Raw genomic sequence first — 23,911 nt, 5'->3', positions numbered from 1 at the left:
CTAATTGAGGTATTAATTTCATCATCTCTCATTCACTTTTCTGCTCAACGTTCATCATATCTCATTCTCCTTAACCTATAAATTCAATATTAAAAGCAGTTCACTATGCCGTCTGCTATCATAATCGTTGCCAGCAGTCAGTTATGGTCGGTGGAATACATGAACGCAGATAGAGCTGGATAGGCATAGGCAGCCGGAGCTACAGTTGAGAATTGGCCCTAGAGGAGGCACCAGAGTAAGCAGCAGAGGCATTGGCCCCAGAGGAAGCAGTGGAGTAAGCCATAGAAGGTAGAGGCAATAATTCTTTATATAGAATTGAATCCCTAGACACAGAATAATTTCATCAATACATTCACATAAATCTACTGCAAATGCCTAAAAACGAGGACTCTAGAATAATTTCATCAATGCATTCACATAAGCCAACAGCATAAGTCGAGGCATCGATCGTATATATCACCATAAATCTCCTACACATAGCCACCCAATGTCATTAAGTCCGTGAGGGAAGCTACCTAAGTGAAAAAGGAAATTGCCATATATAGCTAATTTATGGTGTTTTTCTCTGTTTTTGAGACTAGCAAGATTTTTTCCAGCCTTATGAGATTTTATTTGTCAAAATTTACTGTATAATGCTCAAAGGAAAAGGAGAATGGCTCAAAATCAGACTACTACCTTGCCCATATGAAGCCACAAGCTATGGAACTAGCTTTGTTGCTACCTTTGCTTTTTATTAGGATTCTTCTACAGGTCCTTCAACAGTTCGTGGTGAAACCCAGACTACTACCTTAACTGGAACTAGCTTCTTCAACAAAGCCACCTAATGTCATTAAGTCCGTGAGGGAAGCTACCTAAGTGAAAAAGGAAATTGCCATATATTTATAATTCATGGTGTTTTTCTCTGTTTTTGAGACTAGCAAGATTTTTTCCAGCCTTATGAGATTTTATTTGTCAAAGTTTACTGTAGCTACAAGTCGGCTAAGGATTTATCTACAAAGGCATTCAAATCCTAGGATTCAAAGGATAAAGATAAAGCATTTTGGAATGCCAGATAACTTTGGCAGGGACACGCAAATGGTAAAGAAATTCTGGATTTGAAAATAACTTTAAACCATCAAAGGAAAAATTGAAATTCGACAGAGACCGGATTTTGTTAGAAATATTCAAAGAAGATTTCAAGAGAAAATTTGGGCATTCCAATCAATAAGTGGCAGAGTATTTTTTTTTTTTTTTAAGAGGAAAATCAGTCTTATCCAGATCACTTCTAGGATTACCAAAGAGCAGCTTATTGCAATTTCTATATATTTCTTTAAATAAAGGTCTTGAATTAACATAATGAAAATGTATTTCACAGAGAATGTAGCTGAAGAAAAAGTAGAATTGGTGCAATTCGATCCTGCTAAATAAATTTTTTGATCGATTGTAATTCTGCAGGGTTCACGACCATACCTGTCAAATAAAGCTGGACTTCAAACGCTGTCAAATAAAGCTGGACTTAAGTTGGACTTCAAAAGTTGTCAAAGTTCACTGCTCTCAAACTGTGATGTAATGTATACACGTAAAGACAAACTGTACAAGCCGTAATGTATCAAAGTAAAGACAGAGCTTTTACAAAAGAAGACCTATAAGACCCACAAAAAAACTGGAAGACACCTATATAAAAAAATAAAAATAAAAAACCTGAAAGACACCGGTAACACATGCAAAAAAATGTTTCATACAAAAAATAATTCAACACGTAAAATCCTGTGGGCCACAATTTTACCACTTCCCCGCCTATGTAGGCCTAGGGCCTACGACCTTACTACTCGTCTCTCTTGCATGCCCAACGCATGTCTACTTCCTACACGTGTCTACTTCCTAGCTAGGTGGAATGGATTGCTCATCTCCAGAACTTAGACCTACGCTGTAAATAAATAAATGCAAATAAAAAAGTCCAGACACCTACTTTCTTACTTTCTTGCTTACCTTTGATTCCTTTCCTAGCTAGGTGGAATGGATTGCTCAGCTCCAGACCTTAGACCTTAGACACTGTAAATAAATAAATACAAATAAAAAAGTCCAGACTGGCCCAAACCTTTGCCTTTGCCCGTGCTTGGCGCTTAAACCACTGCTCTTACTCTCGGTCTCGATCTGGTAGTCATGCTACCTACAAAACCCTTCGCCTCAGCATCTTCGAGTTTTGCTCTGCAACCTTTGTCTTTGCCCGTGCTTGGCGCTTAAACCACTGCTCTTACTCGGTCTCGATCTGGTAGTGGGTCTCGATCTGGTAGTCATGCTACCTACAAAAGAGGAGGACGGAGGACCATGATATCCCGAAACCCTGAAACTGAAACTGCTCCAACCGTGAAACTGAAACTCTGATTTGCATTAGAATCCCTTGACACCTGACTCTACCTTGGAATCACCGAAATTAAAGACAGAGGGGACGCACACTAGATTTATAATGGATCGCTATAGTCCCACGCTGGAGGCAAGGACTAATAATGTCGTAGGATTATAATATTCTATCTGTATGTACGCAAATCGGACTATGGTAAAACAGGGTAAAAGTATTGTATTTAAATTTTTTTTAAGTAGGGTTTTTACTTCCTCCTTCAAATTTTTTTTTAGAAATATTCAAAATAATATTTAAAAAATATTAAAATTAAATCAAATATGAAATTAATATCAATAATTTGAGTTAGTTAGAAATATAAAAATATAATAAAATGTGATAATTCTCAAATTTTATAAATATGGAAATTATTTTAGTTTATTAAATAATGACATTTAATTTTTATGTGCATTACAAAGAAATTCTATATATGGTTGACTACTCATCTAATTTGCCCTTCAATTCCCCATATTAGAGCATGGTGGGAAAAGTGAATTACTACTTGAAATTAAATAAAATATAAATTGGAAATTTTTAAATATCACTTTGCATAAAATAAAAATTATAATAAATAATTTTCTTGATAATATAAAATAATAAAAATATTAATAATGAAATGTTCATTAAAATAAAAATTTTAAGAATTAATATTTGCATAAAATTTTATATATGGTTGACTACCCATCTAATTTGCACTTCAATTCCCCATATTAGAGCATAGTTTAGCGATGTCTTCACTTGTGAAATGTTCATTATTTTAGTTTATTAAATAATGGCATTTAATTTTTATGTGCATTACAAATAAATTCTATATATGGTTGACTACTCATCTAATTTGCCCTTCAATTCCCCATATTAGAGCATAGTGGGAAAAGTGAATTATTACTTGAAGTTAAAATATAAATTGGAAATTTTTAAATATCACTTTGCATAAAAATATCAATTTTTACCGACTACCCATCTAATTTGCACTTCAATTCCCCATACTAGAGCATAGTTTAGCGATGTCTTCACTTGTGAAATGTTCATTAAAATAATAAAAATATTAAAAATTATAATAAATAATTTTCTTGATAAAATCTTTAAAATAAAAATATAGTTGGTCACGGAAAATCAAAACATCACATGGCAAGTGAAAACATTTTTTTTCATTAATAAATAAAGTTTAATAACCTTTTTCCGACAATTTCATATTAAAAATTTTAAATTTTATTTTTAGGCCGATAGGCCTTCCTTTGGAACAGACTTTCGTCGTTCCTTTGTCTCCAGTGTTGACACGTGGACAGTCGTCCCTTCGTCGTCCTTTCCTTTCAGATGTTGACACCTGGCGTGTACATTTAGCAGGCGCACAGCATCTTCTTCAATTAATTGTCATGGTCTTAACCGAGAATTTTGCCGCTGGTGCCGGCATTGTTTAGATCCGTGAGGGTTTTCTGAAAGGAGGAGATTTTATTCATTCGGCGTGGATGCGTCTAGGATGGACCTGGTAGCTTTTCTAATATCCTTCCGACTGTACCAAGTTTGGAGCGGAACAACCGTCTTTAGCAGTTTTTAGGCATAAAACAGCTGAATCGGATCAGAACACGCCAGCAACCTGTAGAACCGTTGCGGAACTGGAGATTTTGAGGCTTAGTTCAAGGGAATCCGGATCCTATTGAAGGTGTAGTATTTTTCATTTTCTTTTCTTGCAAAATGGGAACATAAATCTGTAATTGTTGCTTTGCAGTTTCGTTTACTTGCAAAAAGGGAACGAAAATCTGGAATTGTTGCCATACTGAGGATGCGCATGTATTCTGTGATCCATAGTGCGTTAATTTAATTTTTTTTGCTCAGTTTTCACTGCTTTAAAATTTCTTTTCCAACTTTTTTATGTCAAAATCAGGTCAGGTCTAAACAGCAGGTGGAATTAAGGTGCTAAACTGAAGAAAGGCAGAATTAACAGACGAAACTGCCATCTCTTAAAGGCATCTCTGATAAGTTCTATTTCAGAACCCTGTTGTGTTTCCCTGAGTCTTTAAATGCCGAAGCGGATTAACACCGTGGAATTGAAGTTTTAACGCTTGAATGCGATCGCTACAGATCCAGTAATTGGATTATTTTTTTAACAAATACATCTTCCTATTCTCAGTTTTCATTAAATTATTTAGAGATAATGGCTCAAGAAAGCAAGAAAAGAGATCACGATGAGACTGGCTGCCAGCCTCCCGAAGGGCCTCTTCTGTGTGCGAACAATTGTGGATTTCTCGGAAGTGCGGCTACAATGAATTTTTGCTCCAAATGCTACAGAGATATGGTATTGAAGCAGGCCAAGGCCAAGGCTTCGTCCTCGACTTCATCAGTCGAACATAGCAATGACAATATTGCGAAGCTGGCTGAGGTTTCTGAACCCGCCTTCCAGTTAACTAATCAGGCAGAATTGGAGGGTTTGCCCGGCTCTTCCAATGGAGAATCATGCCAGGCCGAAGGACAAGAGAGAGCAAAGCAGGTCCCGACCCGTTGCAATTGTTGCAAGAAACGTGTTGGATTGACAGGCTTCAATTGCCGTTGTGGGAACACCTTTTGTTCTTTGCACCGCTATTCGGACAAGCATAATTGCCCCTTTGATTACAGGGCAGCTGGCCGAGCGGCCATTGAGAAAGCAAATCCTGTTGTGAAGGCGGAAAAGGTAGATAAGTTTTAGTTTGTTTCATATGTCAGCCAATCTATGAAGGTAAGCTAAACCTTCAGAAACATATTAACAGCCTTTTCTGCTATGGTGTGTGATGATGATTAAAGAGTGGACATCTTTAAGATTTCATTTTATAGTTTGATTTCTTGGAGCCATAAGTGTTTTGTTTGGTGTCTGTGGATTGGATATCTTTCTAAGGATGGCTATCTACACATACTTGTCTTGTGATTAATCTTGTACAGTAATATTTTAGAGGGTCTGGGCTATATTTTCCTGATTTACTCTGAAGTCTAACAGCCACATGTTTTCGAGTTAGCAAGATTATTACCTATTAATCTATGTAACTTGTTTATGTCCATGGAAGAATCAAGTATCATCAGTAGTTAACAACATAAACCTATCATCATTTTTTTACTTGTTTTTTTTTTTCTGAATCTTTTGGATACACTGCTTGTATTTAGAATTTCAATGTTCAGTACTTGCCAATTTGAACCCCTTTAAATCTGGTCTGCCTTAACTAAATAGGATCTGGCTATATGGATGTACTTAGTTACAACCTGATATGCCCTCCAGTTTTTGAATGCGGCTGTTAAAGTAAGTTTTTTGTGTAATATAAGGAGATATTTTTAGTCAGTTTGGGTTTTCTTTTGATTTCAAATGGTCATGTTGTCTGGTTTTAAGTTGCTATGATTTGAAGAACACGTCAGATGCCGTTTTTTAATTTAAGGACAGATGAACACTGGCCATCAGCTGTTTGAAGGCTGCTTCTTGTCAGTGCTCTGATTTGTCTTAGGTAATGTGGTCTTAATTTCCAGTATTTTTAAGATCTAAATGCAATTTTTTTAATGAGAAATTGAATTAAAAGCAATTAAATTTAGAGCTTCGATATATCCATGAAAGGCTGCAATACTAAGGGTCTGTGCACTTATTTGAACAGTAGTGTGTTTTAATTCCCATTTTCTTCATTTTATGGAAGCATATGATGTTATTTAGAAGCCCTATGAAGCATGTTAAATTGGTTCAAAGTTGATCTGATGAATCAATGGTCGGCTAAATCTTAAGTCTAAAAATGGCTTATATTCAGTATTCATTCACCTTTTATAGTTCTGGGATCTATTCAAATGTAAATTGGGAGAGACTCACACGACTGAGTGGTGTGGTGGAACTCTTGGTGGAACAAGATTTGTCTAGTGTGGTTTTGTGCTATTATTCAGGTTAATTCTGAAACAGATTAATACTTTGAAGGATGGGTCTGCAAGAAACTGAAGAATGTTGGACACTGACATACATGCCATTGACAATAAATACCTGAATTTTAGGGAGAATGCATGATTGTTTGTAAATGTTTTTCAAAGCAACATAATATAAGCCATGATTGTAATGTTGAGCAATGTTGATGATGTTTCAATATTATTATGTTAATTTGTGATTATTTAATATTCTTAGTTTGAATATTTGTGATTATTTCACCCTTCAATTACTAGCCAAACTCATCCTGGCCTTCATTTTTGTTATGGGGGTCCTTCATTTTTATGAGCTGAATACATATCTATAAATGCATTTTTTTATCATTTTTCCAATTTCCTTTGTCTCCAGTGCTAACACGTGGACAGTCGTCCCTTCGTCGTCCTTTCCTTTCAGATGTTGACACCTGGCGTGTACATTTAGCAGGCGCACAGCATCTTCTTCAATTAATTGTCATGGTCTTAACCGAGAATTTTGCCACTGGTACCGGCAGAAATATCCGCAAATTTGTTACAAATTCCTGTAATTCCTGAACAAATCGTTACAAATTACTCCTGCTTTCTTCGACCATATTTGTCTGTTTTGTGCTCTTCAGGTTCTCTTCCACGCCCTCTGCAATAATGTTTGCTTTGGGGTATTTGTTTGAGGAGGGAAAGAGGTTTCATGTGTAAATACTTTAATAGCTGGAGTGAACAGCCAGTCTAGAAGGCTTAGTTTCCTTCTTTTTTTTTCTTGGCTGGCAGAATCATTACAGGGGACACTGGGAGGCTATTACTTTGGAGCAGCGGTTCCCACTTGTGATTGTGGAGTGCGGGAGAAAATTCTGTGAGCAGATTCTAGAATTGTAAGTATGGCAGGAGGAGGCGGTGGTGGTGGCGGGGGAGGTGGTGGCGGTGGTGGTGGCGGCGGCGGAGCTCCTAAGGTTGATGAATTGCAGCCCCATCCGGTCAAGGATCAGCTTGCAGGAATAAATTTCTGCATAACCAGTCCTCCTCCATGGCGTATGGTCTCTTTAACATGATACTGGTTTTTAATGCTTTTTGTACCTAACTGCATATCTTGTATATGTTTTGTCTCAGACTGATAAGGTTTTCCAGCTGGAGACGGTTTACAGTTACCGTTACCTATAATGGCTCAACCTTGTCTATCAATGTATTTAATGCTTGGCCCAAACTGCAAATCTTGCTCTAGCTCTTTGCCATTCATTTTTCTTGTTGCCCAACTTCTAATCCTGCTCAATAATTTCTTAAATGCATTATGCCTATGACTGATTTGCATCTCTGTTTTCTGAAACCATGTCTGATGTAGTTTAACTATTGTCCAACTGCATATCTTGAGATGAAGCTCTCTCTCATCCATTTTGCGAGCCCGTGCGCATACCCCCCTTAGATATGAGTTTTGCCTAATTTTTCTGCATACCTTGTTCTGCAACTGTTTTCCGTTCTAAGTTTATTCTGCATAACTTGTTCTCCAACTGATTTCCGTTTAGTCAGTGAATAACTTGCTGCAAATCTTGCAATGGAAACATTTTAAATGCAAATAATTTTTTCTATAACTGTTTGTAATGCAATTTATCCGAGATCTATATGCATCCTCTTCCCTGAAATCCCTCTCAATGCATTTTGTCACCATTTCATATGGCTATCTTGCACTGGAACTATTTGCAGGGTATTTTGCGTATGCTCTATATGCATATATTTCAATGAAACTGATCTTATGCAGTTTGTCTGTGCCTCTGGTTCTGCTGTATACTTTTCCCCTATGACTGTGGCTGTCACTAAAACATTTTACCCTTTACCCATCTGCGTGTCCTACTCCGAATTTCCTTATATTTTTCTATAACTCTTCTCAGACTGGCGATCTAAGTATTTACTTATTATGGTTTTCATGTTCTAAGTATTTACTTATTATGGTTTTCATATGAAGGCCCTATAAAGCATTTTACATTATTTGTCTGCAAATACTGCTCTGAATTTGTTTCTATTATTTTAAATCCCCTCTTAGACCAGCCACCAAGCATTTACTTACTACCGTTTTCCATATTAAAGTTGTATAAAGCATTTTTGCCCATTGCCCATCTTCGTATCCTTCTCTGAGCTTATTTCTGATAAGTTTCTTTCAGAGACCTAAGTTTACTTATTCTGTTTTTCATATCAAGCTCCTAGAAAGCATGTTGCTGATTACTCATGTCCATAGCGTGCTTGGAACATGCTTCTTTTCTGTTAAAGGCCCTCTCAGACTGGTGACCAAGTATTTACTTACAGTGTTTTTCATATTAAGGCCTCTTATTTTGGATCTGGTGCTAATAGTTTTCTAGTTCACTGTGTTTTTCATTGGTTTATATTTGCCGAAATTTTTTGACGGAGACATTGTCTCCATGTTTTATGAGCGCATCCCGCTCTGCATCTGTTTCAAATGCATTTTACCTCCAACCTGTATACATATTTAGCTTTGTAAACTTCAAATTTGATGTTCATATTATTGCTTTTCATGTTTCTTGTTTGTGTTTAGACACAATCGAAAATTTGACTGCTTTTGTTGCAGCGGAAGCCATCTTATTAGGTTTCCAGCACTATTTGGTGATGTTGGGCACCTGTGTTATCATCCCTTCGATGCTTGTTCCTATGATGGGTGGCTCCAACGTAAGTAGAAAGCACAACCCACTTCACTTTTTTGTCTACGACAGTGGAACCCTAAAATTTGATTACAGGAGGACATATAAGCAGTCCATTCTGATACGCTTTGAGTTCTATTCAATTGTGGAAAAATGTGTGGTTCACCAGCTTGGACTTCACCTTAGGTTACACTCCAACCGCTGTTGACTGAAATTTCTATGTTTGTGTAGGAGGATAAGGCTAAAGTTATCCAGACATTACTGTTTGTAGCACGTCTTAATACACTATTCCAAACCACATTTGGTAGTAGGCTGCCTGCTGTTATAGGAGGCTCATATGCCTTTATCCTTCCTATCCTTCCTACAGTTTCCATCATTGGTTCCGGCAGAAACCAAGGCATTCTCGATAATGGTGACGTATGTAACAGTCTATCTCGTGTCTTGGCGTTGCTAGAATTTTGTGTGGATGTAGTTGATAGTCTCCAGTTGCTTGCTGACATGGAAACTGGTTTTCTCAATCTGTCTGTAGAGATTTAAGCATACCATGCGAGGAATACAGGGCGCTCTGATTGTTGCTTCCGCTCTGCAAATCATCCTGGGATTCAGTGGTCTGTGGGCTGTTGTTATAAGGTTGGTTTGATCTCTATGCATTTTCTCAAGTATTTTCATGCAAATTTGCTACATGTACTAAGGATTTACAGTCTGTAGATCCTGATTTGTTGTCTTGATGGCATGGTGCCTGTTAGGTATCTGAGTCCTCTTTCAGCAGTTCCGCTAATAACTCTTGTAGCTCTTGGGCTCTATGAACTTGGGTTCCCGGGGGTAAGTGGACACTGAGCACCATTTCTGTTATGTTCACTTGGCTTAAACAAATTCTATTTCAGAAGCTGATCTCTATTACACTCACTTGGTATTAAACAAATTTTCTATTTGCTTGAAGAGAATTCATATGCTTCAAGTTTCAATGAATACCATAACTGCATTTGAGTTATATGGGCATAGAATTCCTAAGCTTGAGTGCCCTAGTCCAGCATTTTTGTTAGTTAATATGGAAAGCTGCAGGGTACTCAAAATTACAGTGTGATTACAACTGGTTTGGAACAGAAGGACCTGCTCAAGTATGCTAGCTAACTTGAATAGCACCCATATTGCTTGGATAATTACAGGCTTGATGACTATTTCTATTAAACAAGGTCCATCTGTTGGACTTTCATTTATCTTGAAGCAATAGATATTTTGATTTGATATCTGCAGACTTTTCTTTTGAATGGAGGCAGTATGTGCTTTTCTGCATCGTAGGTGATTTCTGGACAGATAGTTTGGTTGGAACTTAACACCTTCTTTTACACAGATACTCAGGATGAAATATATTGCATGAACTAGATGAAACAGAAAATATTTTTGGGAAATGTATTATGAATAAAAAAATGTTTCAGAAATGTTTGACTTAGATTAGTCCTTATTTACTCCTAATTATATCGTCTAATATATATTTAAAGTTTAAATTTTTAACACAATAGCATATTATGTACGATCTTTATTAATATTAATCACATTAGTAATAAGCAATGTTCGGAGTTGGACTGTTTCACAAATGGATCATGGTAAGTTCTGAAAAGAATTATTTCCAGTTTGTTTTGAAACTTCTCTTGTGAAAATTTAAGCTATAATGACTAAATGACATAGCTACTGAATCTTTTTGAATCCGGTGGATTCGATTTTACTTGAGCTGATACACTTTCTAGCTTGAGTAGCTAGCATAGATGAAGTCCCTTCATTGGTTCAAATGTATTTCAGAAATATTTGCATGCAGTAAAAGTATTAGTGCCTAGCATAAATATTAAGAATGACCCGACTCAAGTGTTGTCAATGCAATGAACTTTAACTCACTAAAATTGACCTCAGATGTCTTCAACCAAATCATGTCAGTTTATTCAGCTATTAGTTAATAGGCCAACTCTTGGTTTTTATTTTAACTTTCAACCAGTTAAACTTGCATTTACAATAATAAGTTTTGGGTCCTATCGAAACCAGTTTTGAAATTTTCAATAGATTGATAGGTTTTTCACTTCAAACTTGGAATTTCTTCTGTTCACCAAACACCCATACGTTTGGATATCCATATTACCTGCCTTCAAATTTATGTTTGGATGTATATTTTGTAATATCTATTCTATTTGAATTTCCGTTTTGTTTGAAAATATATCCCCTTTTTTTGAAAAAAAGTCAAATGAAGTGTTGTACTCTGATGCTATTTACAGGTGGGGAAATGCATTGAAATAGGGCTTCCACAGCTTATTTCACTGGTCTTCTTTTCACAGGTAAGAAATTAACCAATTACCATTATGTATAAACTTCTAGAGTGAGTATCTCTCTAGATATATATCATATATCCTGTTCCTAGTCTTTCCATGCTTTTTAAAATCTGTTGTATTAAATGATTTGTAATTGGAAAGATTGTGGCGCTAATTTGTTGCAGAATGAAACTAACTAATTAAACTGTTTTGTCCTCCCTTTCAGTATGGTCGACATATCAGGACTCGTAAGAAGCCTTTATTTGAGCGTTTTGCGATCATAATTGCAGTTGCTATTGTGTGGGCATATGCCCATATTCTCACTGTAGGTGGAGCATACAAGCATGCCCATCAAAGGACCCAAGCCCATTGCCGAACAGACCGTTCTAGACTAGTTAGTGGTGCCAAATGGTATGCATTCTTACAAGAAGCATGCATACTAATTGTCATGTCATTTCATACAGTACGTTCTCATGCAAAGCCTCAGCATGGTCTTTATTATTCTGCAGGATAAGTGTTCCATATCCATTTCAATGGGGAGGACCTGTTTTTGATGGAGGACAGTCTTTTGCAATGATGGCTGCAGCATTTGTGTCTCTTGTTGAGGTCTGCCTGCTTGACATATATCAGATATTCTTTCTTCTCTTTTATTTTCTTTATCCCTTTGACATTTCTGATAGTTATCTCTGGGTTTCTATTTAAAATCAAATTTGGGTATTGACTGCTATTTTTTTTCTTTCATAAATTTGCAGTCTACTGGTACATTCTATGCTGTTTCAAGGTTTGCAAGTGCCACACCTCCTCCTCCATCTATCATCAGCCGTGGTATAGGCTGGCAGGTAAGGAAAGGGATGCGTTGCTTTCACCCTTATGGCTTCAGGTAATTGGAAGATTGTATCATTGTCGTTGATGGAATGTAATGGTCCTCTCTACAGGGAATTGGAATTTTATTGGATGGGATGTTTGGAACTGGAAATGGGTCCACAGTATCAGTGTAAGAACCAGGCAACTTGACCCATTTCTGGCAACTTTAGCTGCAACTTGACCCATTTCTGGCAATACTAGCTCTGAAATTTGCCTTATCTTGGGAATTTGCAGTGAGAATGCGGGTCTTTTGGGGTTGACACGAGTTGGGAGTCGCAGGGTGCTCCAGATATCAGCAGGATTTATGATATTCTTCTCTGTTCTTGGTGATAATCAACTCAAGTTAGGATATTGTTCTCATTTTCCCTAGTCTAGGATTTTGCATTGCTAATTTCATGTTAATGTGTTCCAGGTATTGTGGATTAGGGTTCACGGCAGTGGATCAGATTGCCTATTATTTATGATGTTCTGCGTATTGAGCTGTGGATAGCGGTGAACAGGTCTCATGAGCTGTCTTCGTGTAAAGAACAGTGCATCGAGCTCTAGAATTTGAGGCTTCGTTTATTAGGGTTTGAAGCAGTGGAACAAATTCTGTTTCTTTATGAATTTCTGCAAATTGAGTCGGGGATACCAGTGAAAAATTCATGTGAGCTGCCTTCGTGTAAATAACAGGGAATCGAGCTCTAGACTTCGAGGTTTTGTCGATTAGGGTTTGAAATAGTGGATTGGATTCCGTATTCTATACTATGATGTTCGAATTGAGCTATGGATAGCTGTGAACAGGTCTTGTGAGCTGCGGTGAATGAGGGATGGGGTGTATGTTTTGCCAAGCAGCTAGCTCCAGCCCCCGTGGAAGAACCTGCAAGCCCTAGGGAAAGGCCTGTTCAGATTACATCTGGAAGAAGGTCAAATGCTTCTGTCCAGAAGCTCGAGAATGTTCAAGTCTCCAAGAGGAAAGAGGTAGCCAAGGTGAGGAGTAAACGCAATGCTGATCTTGCCGCAGATTTGGCAGAGCCGGCACGGGAGAGGCGGAGGGAGAAGCCCAATCCCAGGCTGAGCAATCCTCCCAAGCACGTACATGGAGAGCAAGTTGCTGCGGGATGGCCCGCCTCGATTTTAGTTGTTGCTGGAGAAGCTATCAAAGGGTGGATTCCACGCCGTGCAGAGACCTTCGAGAAGCTTGATAAAGTAAGTGATAATAGTAATTATAGATTATATTGTTTGCATAATTGTTTAGGTTTGGACTCTGCAGTTGTCTATGAAAGCTGCTCCATATTTTTGTTTCTTCCATTAGTCTTGCACAAGAGAACCTTGTGGTAAATGCAGTTTCATATATCTCGCATTTCCTCAGGTCGAGTTTATGGGTTCTTTTTATGCCTCATGACACAGAAAGTGTGAATATCCGATTCAATTTATTAAGAACAGGGTATGGTAAACTCATACATGAACACTTAAACAACTTGAGATTTCCATGATAATATATGGAAGTCAATATGCCCATATCATGAAAATATATGGTGAATGAAATAAATTGAACCCCGACATTTTCATGGTACTTATTTATAGCACCCTTGAACTAGTGTAGTAAGGGAACTTTCTGTGAACAATGAGTAATTATGTGCTACTGTAATCCAGTAGAATTCGTGGGGTAGCCTCTTGTGTCCATGACCCAACAATAAATTTCTGTTGGCACCCTTTAATGCAGTCAGTTTTATTTCAAATTTCTCTCTGACAGCGAGGTCTATAGAACAGCACTTGTGTCAAAATGAAGTTGTCCTGGCTATCAACTACCTTTCTTTATGATTTAGTTCTTTCATTATACCAAGTATAGTTCCCTATTTAAGGAGGAGAAACTTTGGGCATTCTCCTTAATTGGTAAAAAAAAATGGAGTGGATTCTCTCTATTGCTAACGTTGGAAACCTATAGTTGGTGCATGTGTTCTTTATGTGGAACTAATTTCAATTCTTAACTTTATCTTCTTTAGAGCTGAAAAACCATTACATATTATGCGGGGCTATGGTATCCCACATATTTGTTCTATTTATCCCTTTGGCCATAAGCAAACCTATCTCATCTCATAAAACAAGAAAAGAGGTTGTGCTAAAGTGACCTCTTTGTATTGCTAACATGAGAAGAGTATTTCTGTGTGTCTCTCTATTTTCTTCAGCTTAATTTACTTTCTACTAAGACAATGAATCTCAGGGAATTGAAGTGTGCAAAAATAGCATTCATTAACGTGGGGCTATGAAATTTCTGTTTTTAACTGTCAAGGAATTCATCCTGGTCATTTGTTGTCCTTAACATAAATATTTAAGGTAGTGAGCGTCTACATTGTTTGACATGCATACCCATACTGTATTTGGTATTTCTTCCTTGAAATAGAATGGAGATGTTCAATACACTATTGTTTAATGTAACATTTATGCCTTTTATTTATTATATATAATTTTGATATTTTCTTATTGGTATCTCCATGCATCTTACAAAGTGGTGAAAAATGTGTCTTACAGGGATGATTTTACTGATGTGTCTTTTCTTGATACTGATAATTGATGGCAGATGTTCACACTACCACCGGAGATGCCAAATAAGGGCTCTGTCTTGTAATGAAGTCTTTGACTGTAGGAATTGTCATAATGAGGCCAAAGTATGTTTCTTTTTCTTTACTTCATTCGTAGCTATTTCAAGTTCAACAGTTGTATTTGGTTTATATACTTGTTAAAATAGAACTATAAAATTACGTCTCTTCTAATTTCATTTGTGAGGGTATAGTATGGTCTGATCTCATATCTGAACAGAATTCAATGGATGTCCATCCACATGACAGACATAATGTACCGCGCCATGAAGTTCGAAAGGTAAGGTTCTATCTTGTTTTCCAGTTAGATGTTATTCATTATGATGTTTATCTTAATGCTCTGAACAATATGTATTCTTTGTAATTTTCTGAAGGTAGATTTGAAAGATGTAAAGGTTTAACTTTTATTCTTCTCAAAAGATAAATGGTCAATTATCTAGCAAATTTTATCTAACTTGCTGGATTACTATATTGCTTTTGTTTATTTATAGTTATTCTCGTATGTTTGCAGTATATTGCTCTTGTTATTTATAGTTATTCTTGTATGTATGCAGGTTATCTGTTCACATTGTAGAACTGAACAAGATGTAAGAGCTGAGCCTTTTTAATTTTAATAATGTGCAGAAAATTTAGAGGTAAACACTATAATGCTTCTTGAGTTATTTTAAAAATGATTATGCACTGTCATTTTGTAGGTTCAGCAAACCTGCGTTACTTGTGGTGTTTGTATGGGAAAGTACTTCTGTGAAAAATGCAATTTCTTTGATGATGAGGTACGTTTTTAATGCCTTTTCAGGTTTAATAGTTCTGGTTTAGGAAAACAGAGAGTTTCACTCTTACAAAATTATAAAAAGATGGTTTGGATGTATACGCTTTTGGTTCTAATTGTACTTGCCACTTTGGTTTCCAGGACTCAAAACAGCAATACCACTGTGACGGATGTGGAATTTGCAGGTATGCTTTTCTCTTTTTCCTTTGATGTTTCTTGCTCTCTTGTAAAGTAATCTTTCATGCTATTGTGAAATGTATTAGATGTATTTCTTGCCTTTGACTTTAGCTACTTGTGCTGGTTTTCAGAACTGGCGGCAACGATAATTTCTTCCACTGTTATAAATGTGGTATGTTCTTTATGACTTCTCAAATTATCACCTTTTCTTCCCTTGTTTCATTGTAGTGCGAGAATGATTTATTTGCTCATGTACCTTTTTCTAGGATGTTGCCACTCTATCCGCTTGAAGGATTGCCACCCTTGTGTGGAAAAAGCAATGCACCACAACTGCCCTTTGTGTTTTGAGGTAGGTCACACTTATCTGTTTAGCGTAGTAATTGTAGTTTTCTTTTTATAGCATAATTTAGACTAAAGTTATTTAGATATCTGAACCCTCGTGATTCAATGTACCACAAAGACACGCACACATGGATCACCCCAACCTTAACCTGGCTTTATGGATCACCCCACCCTGAACCAAGCTATAGAATGCTGACTGTTCTACGCATGTTCAGGTGCAATTGAAGATTTTACTCTCCTCGTTGGTCTTATGAAATTTTATAAATTGACCTAAGAAATATCTGAACTCTTCCATAAGAACTACTCTTTTACATTACCCCATAAAGAAATGAGAACCCTTACCAGATTACAATGATTTCTGCTATGATAAGAATTCTTACTCACAAGATTTTGTTTCTAATCAGTTGATATCCGTACCCACTTCTAGAGCTAGCTTCGGATTACCTAGCTATACTGGGTGCATTTATGTTATTTTTCTCTTGCTCTGATACAAACAACATCAGTGGTTTCAGTGTCCTGCCTTGTGTACCATGTCTGACTTGTAGTTGTTATATATGTGATGGCAAGATATCTTATTATATTAGAATACCTAATATGCTTGATATGATAAAAGTTAAATAGTTGACCTTGCTCATGTCCATCAAAAATCAGTTGACTTCGCTTAATGATCAATTAGCTTTGCTCATGTCTATCAGAATTCTGGAATAGTCGTATCCCTGTATTGAGATTTTATTCCACATGATCAATAATCCCCTTCTTGTCCACCTATGGCTTTACATGCAATACTGTCCTAAAGTGTTACCCTGTAGGTACACTTCAGTAAGTTTCATATGTGGCCTGTTTTGTGCCCTGGCTCACAACCTCTTGTTTCCAGTCTACCTATACTATTACACAATACTAGATATACTTGCACTGATATGCCCATTGATGGTACCTTCTTCAGCAATCTGTGGTCACAGCTTGTAGCAGCTTTAATTTTATTTCAAATTTCTTGCCATTCTAACATGTTTGTTTGTCCTTTGCAGATTTGCTTGTCCAGTGTGCTCCAAATTTGTCTGTGATATGTCTAAATTGTGGGGGAAACTTGACCGAGAGGTAGATATTGTCGACAAGATGAACATCTTGAAGTCAACTTGCAATGGGTTGTATAAAGAGTAGCTTATTATATGTGTTTTTGCTAATTTTGATTTCTCATATTTGAAATTTTCTTTCGTCCAATGGCAATTGATTTTTTAAGTTTCTTGAGTGGATTCTGATATTTTTTTTTGTCATGTAGGTTTCTTTGACTCCAATGCCTGAAGCTTACCAGAACAAAATGGTAAGTTGTCTGATGTTAATGTGGTATAATTTGGAGGCATATTTTAGAGCCCATTAGTGGCGTGGGAGAAAATACCTCACCACTTTCTCATCGGTCATTTGAGCAAGTTTGAATCTTATGCAATGATTGTGGAGTAACTTCTGAAGTAATTATTCACATTGTTGCACACAAGTGTCAAAGTTGCAATTCTTATAACACCCGGCAGACCAGGGGAGGTCCTTCTGCAAGTTCATGTAGATCTCATCTTTGATATTCTCAAATATTCAGATTCATGTATCCCTCTTTACCACTTGTAAGGTTGCCTTAGCACTGATTATGTGGCATGAAAAACAGCTGTACTGCAAATTGCTATGCAGTGGCATACTGTAAGAATTCATTGTAACCGCTGAGTTTTTGCAGCACTACTCTACGGCTGTTAACATCATAACAGAGTTGACATATCTCGCTGCTTGCAACTATGTTGACATAGGGGAATGAGGGAGAAGTTTCCTGTCACATCCTTTACATATGTTATGTCAAGAAAAGGGAAATGTATGTTTATAAACCGTCTTCCCATCATCGCGATGAAGCCATTGGAAGGATTCCTTCTCACTTATTCCAAGCCCTATCATTCCAAAATCTATCTTTCATCCATCAGCTCTGTATATATTTTACTCCCATACTCCTAAAATTGTCAGCATCATGTAATCTACCCAGAAAGTTTTTGATTTGCAATTGACTCTGATACCTATCTTACTTACAAAAAATTAGTAATGGTTTAGAATGAATATGGAGACTGTATCCTCACAAAGGGAGTACTATCTGAGAAAGAAAGTGATCTTAACAAAGGGAATGATACTGACTTGAATATTTTGTAATTGTGACCATTGACAGACCACTGGTTAAGGTAATTGTAAAAAACACAAGTTATCAATTGGTCCATAAATGGTATTACCGACCTTTTTAAATTTGTTTGGAAGATCCTATGTCTTATATTCTATGATGGAATTACCTTGTCGTTCATATACCATCACACAGTGGAAACTGTTAAATTAATTAATATGCTTCCATAGTATTTAATACAACTGAAAAGCCTAAATCCAGTTTCATATATCTCACATTTACTCAGGTTGAGTTTATGGGTTCTTTTTATGCCTCATGACACAGAAAGCGTGAATATCCAATTCAATTTATTAAGAATAGGGCATGGTAAACTCATACATGAACACTTAAACAACTTGAGATTTCTATGATAATATATGTGTAACCAGAATTCCTTCCTGCTTTTTAGTCCGCACAAGATATTCTCGTTATTTGTTTAAATGCAAATATTTCTATTAAGTTACTATTAGCAATTGTAATGAATTTCTGCTATATCTTCCGAAAAGCCTGGCTTCCAATTACAAAACTAGTTCAAGTTTGCTATTTAAATTTTGTATTAAATTGGATTCCTAAACTTGTTAAACAATATCTGCAAATTCCCTGATTTATTATTCAAATATCCCCATGGTCTTAAGATAAATTAATGAAATGGTCTCACTAAGAGTTATTCTATTGTTAAGCAGCAAAGGCGGATCATGAAGTGTAATTGTCTATTGAATATCTCACTGCTTGCAACTATGTTGACATAGGGGAATGAGGGAGAAGTTTCCTGTCACATCCTTTACAGATGTTATGTCAACAAAACAGAAATGTATGTTTATAAACCGTCTTCCCATTATCGCGATGAAGCCCTTGGAAGGATTCTTTCTCACTTATTCCAAGCCCTATCATTCCAAAATCTATCTTTCATCCATCAGCTTTGTATATATTTTATTCCCATACTCCTAAAATTTTGAGCATCATGTAATCTACCCAGAAAGTTTTTGATTTGCAACTGAATCTGATACCTATCTTACTTACAGAAGATTAGTAATGGTTTAGAATGAAGATGGAGACTGTATCCTCACAAAGGGAGTACTATCTGAGAAAGAAAGTGAATTCTAATTTAATAATCCTATCGGCCTCTCTTTGTACCTTTTGGGACAATTGCTAGTTTAATTAAAGGTAAAGGTATTTTGGAATTTTATTTTATTTTTTTAATTAAAAATAAATTTATTTTGGAATCGAGGTTTTTTTTATAATAATAATAATAAATTGAATAAATTGTTTTTTTAAATAATTTTATAAAAAATTACAGCGAAAATCAAAGTATTATGACTTGTAAATGAAAATTATATATTGTGTTTTACTGGGATTAATAAAGTGATTTTATTAATTTATGAGATCTTGGATAGACAATGATTAGGTGATTTGTTAAGGTACTCCTTTATGTGAAGTTACTGGTTCAATTCCCTGTCTTGATCGAGGTGATATATTGGACCTGCTCAACTCTATCTCACTCAAAAACCTATTTAAGGTACAATCTGCGATGCAACAACTCTCTATTAAAGCAGAGAAACATGCTAATGTTGCCCCACAAAAACAGATAAAGAGGAAGCCAAGAAATTTCCAGGAGTTGCCTACAGCAAAAGGAAGTAAAGTAACAAACCATTTTGCTGGAAACAATGGTACGGGTAATGGCTTGTATGATGCAAAGCTCACAAATTTTGAGAAGCCAGGTTATGCTGTATTACAGACCAAGCCAGAGGTGAAAGATGCTAATACTGGGTCTCCTCATTCTCCTAATTGGGAAGCACGTTTCCAGATAATAACAGGCACAACACGAGGTTTTGCATATTTGCATCAACATTCTCATGTCCTTATTATACACAGATATCAGATCTGGTAACATATTTCTAGATGAAAATCTCTGACCTAACATAGCATATTTCGGACTAGTGAAATTTTTCCAGAAGACCAAGCCATCTTCCAACTAGGGTAAAAGGAACAGTTGGGTATATGGCTCTAGAATACACTGTGCATGGGCTCTTGACGCAAAAGGATTGGCAAACTTGAAGGAGCTACAAATTTCTCGAAGCCGTGTTGCTTTAACATATCTCAACATAAAGTCATGTTGTATAACTGATCCTGGATGCCAAAAGCTTGAAGAACTTCAGAATTTAAAGATTTTGAAAATGGCCTATAAAAATATTACACATGCTGGCCTAGTGCATTTTAAAGGTTTGACATACTTGGAGAACTTAAATTTGGATTCCTGTAGAGTTGGAGATGAGGAAATGGAATGTTTGAGAGGACTTACCTCTCTGAAGAACTTGGATTTGTCAGATTCTAAAGTTGGCAGCAATGGACTCCAGCATTTGGCAGGCTTACAAAATTTGGAAAGTTTAAACCTGTCATTCACCCAAAAAACTTATATTGGCTTGCAAAGGCTATCTGGATTGACAACGCTTAAATCTTTTAATCTGGACGCACAACAAGTTACAGACAGTCGATAGTCTGCTCTTACAAGTCTTCATTGGCTTGACACATCTGGATCTTTTGGAGCCCGTATTACAGATTATGGCACAAGCTGTGAAAGATACTTCAAGAAGCTCCAGTCATCGGAGCTATGTGGTGGAAGTATTACACATGCAGGAGTCAAGAATATCAGATCTCTCTACCACCACTTGTTATAATTACACAGCTCAACGGAAGTAAAGAAGCCCTAAACCCTACCTGGGTTCTCATTCTCCTCTGTAGTAATCATTCACATTCACATTTGAGTACCACATGTCAACATCCTAATATCAATTAACTGCCTAGGGTTTGATTGTTAATGGGACCACGACGCTATGTATCTATTTGGTGATTCCGTGTGCCCAACTTCATAGTAAGTGGGCCAAGTGCACCTAGCCGACATCGCAAATGTGAAGGTATACGCATATCAAGTGTTATGTCGAAGTTAATATTTTTTATTTTGCTCGGACTTAATATAACAGATTTTATATTAGTTAGTTAAATATAGTTTTAGTCATTAAGTAATTAGAAATTAGTTACAAACTTATAATTGAAACAGTTACCCCAAAAAATGTATAAAAATAATGAAGAACCAAGGAGAATGGTATGGAAGTTTTGGCTGGTTAGCACTATTTTTGCATCAGGAAATCTATGAAGCCTGTAAGACATTTTCATTAACCAAAAAGATTCCAGTTCTTGATATATCTATAGTCTGTTTCCTTCTTCTGTTGTTATGTTTTTTTTGCGTCACGCTGTGCATTCTTAACAGTACTTTAAAATATAAATGATTTTTGTGCCCAAAAATACATAAAGTCGTCTCTGGATAGAGTTTAATTTGTGTAAGTAGACAAACGTACACAAATACAGTCCTAAACATAAGCATACAGCATGGCCAGAATCTATTGCAGCCCTTAGAATAAGACAAGGACAGACCTAAATGAGCATTCTTATGAGGGTCGAGAACTATAAGACAAAGCCTATGCCTTCGCTTTAACAACTCCAAGTCAATTAAAAAAAAAAAAAATGTAACAAAATAATTTTTGAAATGCTTACCTCAAGCCGAGTTTAAGCTCACAAGATGATCTGTCCTAAACAAAATCCAACTATCCTCGAGAGGTCCCAACCTTTGCCTCAGAAAGGTCGAGTAATTTTAGAAAGAAAGATTAGTTGAGATGTTATGTTATTGGAAGGCATTTGGTCTCCTTTTACAAAAAAAATTTAGACTTATTAAGGGCTTCTCAATATAAACGTTACAAAGCCTATGCCTTCGCCTTAACAACACCTAGTCAATTAAAAAAAGATAACAGAATAATTTTTGAAATGCTTACCTCAAGCCGAGTTTAAGCTCACAAGATGATCTGTCCTAACCAAATCCAACTATCCTCAAGAGGTCCGAACCTTTGCCTCAGAAGTTCCTCAGAAAATTTCGCTGCCTCAGAAAGGTCGAGTAATTTTAGAAAGAAAGATTAGTTGAGATGTTATGTTATTGGAAGGCATTTGGTCTCCTTTTATAGTTTTTTATTAGACTTATTAATGGCTTCTCAATATAAACGTTGAAGTAAACTAGCGTGTAAAAAATAATTTTAAAATTATTCACTCAACTAATTTCTATATTATCTTAAGCCCTAAGCAAACCCTTATGATAACAAATTAGATGTTAAATATGTTTTGGAAGGCATTAGGTCTGTTTTAATCAAAGTTACCAGCATTCAGATCCGCTTTTTTGAAAATTCGCTAGTTTTTCTAAAATCCAGGATCATGATACATCAATAATATTAAAAAATATAATAAAATTAATAATAGACACAAAATATATATTTTTAATATATTTTTGACTTAGACATATCAAAATGTTAATTGCGGTTAAAATGCATACCTCAATTACTTAGATCTTAATCATTTATAAAAATTATATTAAGCACTATTATAGAGTGAGACCTGCAAATTGTTTGATAACTTTAAGAACCTCTTACTAACAGAAATCCAAGCAATTTCAAAAATATAATGGCTATCATAATTTTATAAAATATATAAAGTTGAAATTATAAATTTGAAAAATGTGATTAAGGTATTCCTTTACACTTCTAAAAGTTTTGTAGCAGAATTCCTCTGCTTACGTACTCAAAGTTAACATCGATAGGAATATAATATATATGCATTATATTTGCCTGAAAAAACAAATACTATAAGTAAAATTCACTCAAATTTTGTAAATAAAATTATATATTGATATATTTTTATATATATTAAAGCTAAATCATTTTCATACATTTTGTGCATTTACCATATATTCAAGTTAATTTTTAATTATCTCTTCAAATTAACAAATTATTGTTTTATAAGTTTGCATTCATAAAAAATCATCATTAGTTTACACCCACAGACCTATATTTTAAGATTATTAAGACAAAACCAAATTTAAAATTATATATATAATTTGTATAAATTTTATATATCATTTTAAATTTTAAGTTAATTAATAAAAATTAGAAGAAAAAATATATGTTAAAATTCCAATCTATGAGCCAAAACTAAATTAAAAATAATAAGCAATATAACTTAAAACTAAATTAAAAATAATAAGCAATATAATTTAAAAAATATGTACCTATATTTTAAGATTAATAAAACAAAACTAAATTTAAAATATATATATATATATATATATATATTGAAATTTGTATAAATTTTATATATCATTTTAAATTTTAAATTAATTAATAAAAATCAGAAAGAAAAAAATATATATATGTTAAAATTCCAATCTATAAGTCAAAACTAAATCTCGGTCTCTTCTGATTACATTTTGTTCGAAAATGGCCGCAAACGACGCTGCTTCCCCCCTGGCTTCCCTCCATTCGAATCTTGATGCCACAAGCTGTCTTTCAAGTTTTAAGTTTTTAACTCAACAGCCATTTCATGTCGAACTGACTTGTCTCCGAAACTTAGCTTTTCTGCATCGTTTCCATCAACCGATGGATTTTGCAGCGTGTTGAAAGTCTGTAATTTTGGACGGAAAACTAATGTTATCTAAATTAAAAATAATAAGCAATAGAATTTTAAAAATACATATAAGAGCACAAAAATGGCAATATTCGGGAGAATATAAAGTCTTCCGCTGTTCCTCCGAGGTTACTCTATCAATGAATCACTCGGTTTTTTTGTCTGCTGTCGTTCGCTCTCCGCAGTGCCATGGAAGAAAATAAAAAACTTTGTGGAACTATCTACTCTGCGTCTACATGAGACCCATGAAAGCCAAATGTGATTCCCGCAGACACCACAAATGTCTACAAAGTAAAAGCGGCAT

General features: G+C 35.6%; 3 protein-coding genes across 18 annotated transcripts in view; 2 read left to right on the top strand and 1 right to left on the bottom strand.

Annotated features, from left to right (window-relative positions):
* The window catches only part of LOC149204010 (glutamate--tRNA ligase, cytoplasmic-like), a 67,311-nt gene extending 46,468 nt beyond the window's left edge, over positions 1-20,843 (bottom strand). Inside the window, exons 1-2 of one of the 4 annotated variants that reach the window (XM_089394617.1) lie at positions 20,615-20,843; positions 20,408-20,498 (exon numbers count right to left, since the gene is read on the bottom strand). Coding sequence is in view for 1 of the 4 variants with exons in the window: in XM_089394614.1 (XP_089250740.1) it covers positions 2,078-2,122; positions 2,258-2,277 (65 nt within the window). In the remaining 3 variants the exon portion in view is untranslated. Of the gene's footprint in view, positions 1-1,449; positions 1,570-2,077; positions 2,493-20,407; positions 20,499-20,614 lie in introns of those variants that run through there. The other 3 variants (XM_089394616.1, XM_089394615.1, XM_089394614.1) reach the window with 3 other exon arrangements.
* LOC149204012 (zinc finger A20 and AN1 domain-containing stress-associated protein 8-like) lies at positions 3,734-7,157 on the top strand. 6 transcript variants are annotated; one of them, XR_016252346.1, is made up of 4 exons: positions 3,734-4,037; positions 4,260-5,042; positions 6,659-6,885; positions 7,034-7,155. XR_016252346.1 is itself a non-coding variant. In XM_089394610.1 (4 exons), coding segments are annotated over exons 2-4 (669 nt in total). In that variant the 5' UTR covers positions 3,734-4,037; positions 4,260-4,529; the 3' UTR covers positions 7,036-7,157. The 6 variants fall into 6 exon arrangements, 4 of the variants coding, with proteins under 4 accessions (XP_089250736.1, XP_089250735.1, XP_089250737.1 ...); XM_089394610.1 differs by having other exon boundaries at positions 6,659-6,812; positions 7,034-7,157; XR_016252347.1 differs by having other exon boundaries at positions 3,736-4,037; positions 6,687-6,812; positions 7,034-7,157.
* LOC149204011 (nucleobase-ascorbate transporter 7-like) lies at positions 7,126-15,413 on the top strand. Of its 8 annotated transcripts, XM_089394605.1 has the most exons (15): positions 7,126-7,291; positions 8,835-8,932; positions 9,136-9,321; positions 9,434-9,534; positions 9,651-9,726; positions 11,166-11,225; positions 11,425-11,609; positions 11,708-11,804; positions 11,951-12,037; positions 12,134-12,192; positions 12,297-12,388; positions 12,475-12,708; positions 12,846-13,250; positions 14,623-14,710; positions 14,836-14,884. In XM_089394605.1, the coding sequence occupies exons 1-12, from the start codon at positions 7,141-7,143 to the stop codon at positions 12,486-12,488; spliced, it is 1,206 nt and encodes a 401-aa protein (XP_089250731.1). In that variant the 5' UTR covers positions 7,126-7,140; the 3' UTR covers positions 12,489-12,708; positions 12,846-13,250; positions 14,623-14,710; positions 14,836-14,884. The 8 variants fall into 8 exon arrangements, with proteins under 8 accessions (XP_089250731.1, XP_089250728.1, XP_089250730.1 ...); XM_089394602.1 differs by lacking the exons at positions 12,475-12,708; positions 12,846-13,250 and adding an exon at positions 15,337-15,413 and having other exon boundaries at positions 14,862-14,921; XM_089394604.1 differs by having other exon boundaries at positions 12,475-13,250.
* Positions 20,844-23,911: the final 3,068 nt, after the last annotated feature.

The sequence above is a fragment of the Pinus tabuliformis genome, chromosome 1_2 (genome assembly GCF_031772625.1).
Source record: "Pinus tabuliformis cultivar Carrire ecotype Pingquan chromosome 1_2, CPIR1, whole genome shotgun sequence".
Classification (NCBI taxonomy): Eukaryota; Viridiplantae; Streptophyta; class Pinopsida; order Pinales; family Pinaceae; genus Pinus; species Pinus tabuliformis.
The sequence above is the reverse complement of the archived record's forward strand: the minus strand, read 5'-3'. Positions and strand labels throughout refer to the sequence as shown.

Coding starts and splice junctions, on each gene's coding strand:
- LOC149204011 (XM_089394601.1), top strand. CDS start 7,141: ATGGCAGGAGGAGGCGGTGGTGGTGGCGGGGGAGGTGGTGGCGGTGGT. Junction 7,292..8,834: donor AACCAGTCCTCCTCCATGGC/GTATGGTCTCTT, acceptor CTTTTGTTGCAG/CGGAAGCCATCTTATTAGGT. Junction 11,805..11,950: donor CATTTGTGTCTCTTGTTGAG/GTCTGCCTGCTT, acceptor ATAAATTTGCAG/TCTACTGGTACATTCTATGC.
- LOC149204012 (XM_089394609.1), top strand. CDS start 4,530: ATGGCTCAAGAAAGCAAGAAAAGAGATCACGATGAGACTGGCTGCCAG. Junction 5,043..6,658: donor CTGTTGTGAAGGCGGAAAAG/GTAGATAAGTTT, acceptor ACACGTGGACAG/TCGTCCCTTCGTCGTCCTTT.